General features: G+C 25.3%; 1 protein-coding gene across 1 annotated transcript in view; it reads right to left on the minus strand.

Annotated features, from left to right (window-relative positions):
• Positions 1 to 2,052: 2,052 nt before the first annotated feature.
• LOC111614019 (unconventional myosin-Vb-like) overlaps positions 2,053 to 6,427 on the minus strand; it is a 93,678-nt gene continuing 89,303 nt past the window's right edge. Inside the window, exon 28 of the mRNA XM_023355397.1 lies at positions 2,053 to 3,484. Coding sequence (XP_023211165.1) covers positions 3,224 to 3,484 — 261 coding nt within the window. The 3' untranslated portion in view covers positions 2,053 to 3,223. The remainder of the gene's footprint in view (positions 3,485 to 6,427) is intronic.

Raw genomic sequence — 6,427 nt, forward strand, 5'->3', positions numbered from 1 at the left:
TGGACTGAGACCAATGAACAGAAGTGAATAAAAAATGGCGCTGCAAACTAATGTAACTTCGTATGGTAAGTTTTTGTTTGTATCATGGAGCAAAAATATGTTAGAATTTCATGTCATATCCTGAAAATTTTGTTTGCTGGAGCGTTCGTATCCTGAGGTACCACTGTATTTCTACATTTCAATGTATTATTTTTGTATTACAGGTATACCTCAAGTTATGTCGTTCTCAATTATACATCATTTGTCAAAAAATATATGGAAAAATAAAAATCAAGTTTAAGTCATTTTATTCAACTTTACGTCTGTCTACCACAAATATTGAAATTGTAATATCACTAGAAAAGTGTTAAAAGTACATAAAATCATATTAAAATATATACATTTACAGTAAATGTTAATATAATCATCATAAATCGTAGAAAAAGAAATATGAAAACATCTGTGACTCTGTGTTGTCATCTTATTTAGCAGTCTTTAAGAGCTCAATATTGGCATTTTCCACGGTAGTTCCAATATCTACTGTTTAATAACTGTATTTGTTATTTAACCTTATAAAATCATCTTAGTTTATAATCTCTTAGAGCAAACCACATTCACAAATAAAGAGTCTGTGATGTACTGTAAACATCGCCAAATTGTAACATGTATATTTACAAGTATGTATGTACCATACATGTATTCATAAATTTAGATTACTTTTTTTCCTGTACTATAATAAAAACTAAAATTTATTTATTTGAAAGCTTAAAATAGATTCTTATTAATCATATATTATTAAAAATGCATTTATAAATAAAATATAGAGCTGAGAATGGTTATTTGTGGTTTAGCCTAGTGACAAGTAAATTCGACTTACGTTGTTTTTAGACTTAAGTTGCCTCTCCTGGAATCAATTACCGACGAAAGGCGAGGTATACCTGTATTTCAAAATTTTCTTGGATAAAAATTTTTATATCACAATAGTATAATTTATAATCAAATCTTTTGAATATCAAGTTTTCTATAAAAGTGAATACAGCAAATACTTAAAAATAGGAAAAAGTTTATTATGAATTAGATTTACATCTTACAAAATTAATAATAATAAAAAATAAAGATATATTGTTATAGTAAATAATAATATTTAAAATTTCTTACATATCTGTCAGATTTACAAAATTTAAATGAAAACTTTTAAAGGTATTTATACTTAATTATTCTTTCCCAATGAAGTTGAAATATGCTTTATAAGGTTATTTTATTTGTTTGTATGTTATCCCAATATGGATGATGATAAAAAATATAAAAAAATTACTATAAACATAATAATATTTTCAAATAAAAAAAAATAGCTTTAAAAATGATTCAATAATAATTTTTTTTAATAAAAATTTATTGATATTTCATTTATAATGGTCAGTAAGTTATTTAAGAATTATAAAAAAACCAATCATTGCATTTTAAACAATACATATATATATATAATTTTATGCAAACTAAATCAAATTTGTATAGACCTTTCCAGTTTGTACAAATAGTAATAAAAAGCGTAAAATGACTTTTATTATTCAATATAATTCTTGAAAAGCTGCAAAATTGATTGTAAATATCATTATATAAATCATATAAATTTTTTAATATATTAATTATATACAACATTTTTTATAATATCTAAAAATTTTAGAATTGAATGATATTATAAATACACAAGTAAATATATTATTACCAACAATAACATTATAAAATTCAAAAACATATTAACTATTATATTATAATTGGAATGTATTTATTGCAAAATTTTATTTTAAGAAAAGAAAATTAAGTACTTACTTCTAATAAATTATAAACAAAAAACACTTTTAAACATACTATTAAATATTACAAAAGAAAAAAAAATTACTATCAGGAATGTTCTATTTGTAAATAAATTTAAATAAAAATTATCCAAAATAAAACAGATATATAGCCTAAATAAATAACAAATTAAAGAAAATATTGCCACAATTTAAAATGATTGAAATAATTATACAATTATTTATATACATTTTAAAATTGTACTTAAATTTTAGGAAGTCCAATTTATTCATTAATGTACCATTCATAATTTTTTTTATAATATATATTTCCATATTCTTCATATATATGTATATAACAGTAGGAAAAAATTTATCAAATGTTCTTTTCAAGCTCATGATCAAATCTTCCATCTTAAAACTATATTGATTTGTTAATTATGGATGGTTTTATCACTCTTTTCATACTGTCAACAATAAGTCAGCAAAATTTAACTTTCTGAACTTGGCACTAGCATATATTAATTGCTTTTCTATTTACACATAATTTAAAGATTTCCTTTCAAATGTTTTAAATTATACAACTTTTTTCACCTAAAATATGAATTTTTGGCATTTTCATTAAACTACTTTTGAATATCATTAATTAGAAATAAATTTTTGATCATAGGTTCCAATACTTGTACTTACATATATATACATATTTAATAAAATAAAAACTTGCATGCTTAATTTTAAATTAATTTTTCCAAAGTAATAATGCTACTTTTCAATATTTATTAAATATAGTTAACTTCCTTTGATGGTTTTCAAACTAATTAATATAAATTAAGAGAACTTCATTATTTATACATATTTAATTCAATGTACAAGAAATTCATTCCTAAAAATTATGATGTATGAGTGGGAAAAACTAAGTCCCAGGAAGTTTTATAATATTCAAATTCAGTGATAAAATCAATGAATCATAACTTAATAGATTCTCATAACCTCAATGTAACATTTTATATCCTTGGCAAAATATTTTTTATAAACTAATGCTCCAAAACTTTAATTTTATAATTATTATTTAAAAATTTTTCAACTGAAATTTGAAACTTTTCTTATTAATGTATATTCAAAATATATTTAATCATATAAACTTACCATTCCCATTGATTCAGAATGAAATCATGTTACACATAACATCCTGCTATAATTATAGTTTAGCAACAAAAAAGATAAATAATTTGAAAATTACAAGAAAAAATAATTTACATACAAATATATACATATATTGCATATTTTATAATATTAATAGACAGCAAACATTTTAATCATAATTCAATGTTACTTATATGTATATATGTATATAGCACTGGATGTTTGTGTAATAAACAAACAGAATAAAATCTTGGAAATTTTATACAACATCTAAAGTTAATCAAGAAAAACACTAATTTCATTCCTGATTACACTTTTTTCAACATTGGAAGTTTAAGACAATCAGGAATGGCAATGTCTTCCATCTGAATACTGGAAGGATTAAATGGAAAGCGTATAGGAAAAGCATATTTTGTGTCCATTAAAAGTGTGCCTTGACCAGGTGATTGATTCTGGCATTTTTCTAAATCTCTCTGATGTAAACAAACTTGGATTTTTCGTATAAAAGAAATTGGAACTCGTTCCTCAAATTCATCTGCTGGTGTGTAAAGATTCAATATCTTTATTATCTAAAGAAAAAAAAAAGTATATGACATTATCTGAATAGAACTGATGCAGATAAATTTAAATCTGAAAATTCATACACACAACTAATTTCAATTCTTATAATATATATAGAAATAAACAGTATCTAAATTTTAAATGTCTTGCAGCATTTATTATTATAGTAAGTAATTTTTCATATTGTTTAATAATTATTCTTAAATAACAAAACTAGTATAATTATATTATTTATAAACATTATTTGTTATATATTTAATAACTACAATAGAGCAACAATTATCTGAAACGATCCTGGACTGGGGTTGTTCGGATAATCGCTTTTTTGGATAACCGATTATGTACAAAAAAAATATATTAACCTATCCCATGTTGAAATTTGTTCAAATCCTGGACTGTCCTTAAGTACCCTCTCATGGTCGCGCCAGTGCTGCCAGTTAAAACATGTATACCAACAAAAATAATATTGGAGTAGTCCAAGATATAGCCAAATATTGCAGCGCCACAGCACTAGCAAAAATTTAAATTTGCCAACTAGAATGCTTTTGGGTAACCGATGTCTCAGTTGATCGATATTCAAATAATCGATGCTCTACTGTAGCTGATGTATCAGGCAATGCTCAGGTTAGCTTACAAAACATTAAACAGCTTTCAAAAGTACACATGTTTTTGTTACTTGATGATTACATATGTTAAATACTTGCTTCTGTCACAATGTTGACAAATATCATTGCCTTTTTTTTAATCCTCTTTTAATAAAATAAATTTTATTTTATTTATGTATCTTTTAGATTTGTTGTTATATTTTGCAAAAATATTTAAAAAGTTTAAAAAATATCTCTCAAATGAAAAAAGTAATTCTTAGTAGAGCAATCTGTAACAAAATAATTTAAAATGATATATTTCAAGAGGCAATAATTATATTTTAAAGAAACTTCAGAAGTAGATACAAAATAGTAAGATTTTGAAAAAACAGATTAAATGGTAAGATTTTAACTGATTTTAACCAGTTTCATATTATTATTCAGATCATGTGTTCTTAATGATTAAATTGTTTCCAAAATGGAGATAACTGAATGTGAAGTTAAATGTGTTGCATATTTAGTGGCAGACTGGTCTGTATGCAGTGACATCACAGATTTATTTGCTAAAATGAACTTTCATGGTCATTTGAAAATATTTGAAAATAACATTTGAATTTTTGCTGCATACTTCTTAAATTAATGTACCATTCATAATTTTTTTTATAATATATATTTCCATATTCTTCATATATATGTATATAACAGTAGGAAAAAATTTATCAAATGTTCTTTTCAAGCTCATGATCAAATCTTCCATCTTAAAACTATATTGATTTGTTAATTATGGATGGTTTTATCACTCTTTTCATACTGTCAACAATAAGTCAGCAAAATTTAACTTTCTGAACTTGGCACTAGCATATATTAATTGCTTTTCTATTTACACATAATTTAAAGATTTCCTTTCAAATGTTTTAAATTATACAACTTTTTTCACCTAAAATATGAATTTTTGGCATTTTCATTAAACTACTTTTGAATATCATTAATTAGAAATAAATTTTTGATCATAGGTTCCAATACTTGTNCAGTGACATCACAGATTTATTTGCTAAAATGAACTTTCATGGTCATTTGAAAATATTTGAAAATAACATTTGAATTTTTGCTGCATACTTCTTAAGCTAGGAAATTGATATATTTATACACATTTTATGCGACTTGGGCCGCGGAATGCCCATCCCTGACAGACTACGCCTACGACAACGAGTCGATCGCAACACATTTTTAAGATAAAAAGTAGATCTTATGTACACAAAAGTTGGCCACCCCTGTCCTGCTTTATACAGTGGTCTTCATACTTCAAATTTAATTCATTCCAGGAGGCTGTTTAAACTCCAAAGCAATTTTTTCCACCAAAAGTAATGAAAAGTGAATTAATCCATTCCCAAACCCTAAATAATACCCATTTTGATAAACTTAAAACAGCAAATACACATAATTTAAGGTAAAAATAACATAATTAAATGCCCTAATAATAAATTTAAACACAAAAACAATAAATAAAATACATACAGTATAATAAAATAAAAATTGTATTTACTAGTCATACACAATCATCTTTGGCATCTTAAACATGGCTGCCAGATTGCCACAATGTTCTGCTTTCATGCTTTGCAATAAGTTCCTTTTTCATCTGAATCATTGGATATTACAGCCTTTCTCTTACTTGTTAGTCTTTGTTGCTGCCAAACACTTCTTGAATGACATGATTAACAAGTAAAAGTGGTATTGGGTTGGATAGTTTTTGTGTATTGCTAACAGCTGTTGTTACTTAACATAGATGTGTGATTTAATTATAACAGTTGTGATATTTAACATGTTGTTAATTTGAGATTGTATTCTTTGTTCAGAAACTTATTTTATGCTTTGAGTGCATTTTTCACTGAATGTGCAGTTCGGACTTTGAAGCATCCTTTGAACTTCAAAGTGAATTTCTGTCAAATTTGGTGTTCAAACTCTAAAGTGTTAGAAGTAGGAGGTACCACTGTATTTTGTTTCATCTTTCCTTGAATAAAATCTAAATATCTAAATGCTTTCTCTCAATACAGAAGTGATCATTCTATGTATCAGTAGAAAGACAAAATTGCAGAGTGAAAAATTAGCTCTAATTTATTAATATGAAAACAAAATACAGTCGACCCCCCTATAACGTACGTTCCTATAACGGAAATTCCTATAACGTAGCGAAAAAATTGTAGCAACTTTCGTATAATGTACCTCCTATAACGTCGTTTCGCGAGAAGATTGATAGAGTCTGGACCAATAGTGGATGAGAAGCCGAACTACTTTCCTCCAACCCTGCGCCACGCTACGGAGCGGCTAAATTGAGTTTGCTATCGTCTGTTTAGTATTATATATAAATTA

Source organism: Centruroides sculpturatus, unplaced genomic scaffold (assembly GCF_000671375.1).
Source record: "Centruroides sculpturatus isolate CEXI.00-Female unplaced genomic scaffold, Cexi_2.0 scaffold1811, whole genome shotgun sequence".
Lineage (NCBI taxonomy): Eukaryota > Metazoa > Arthropoda > Arachnida > Scorpiones > Buthidae > Centruroides > Centruroides sculpturatus.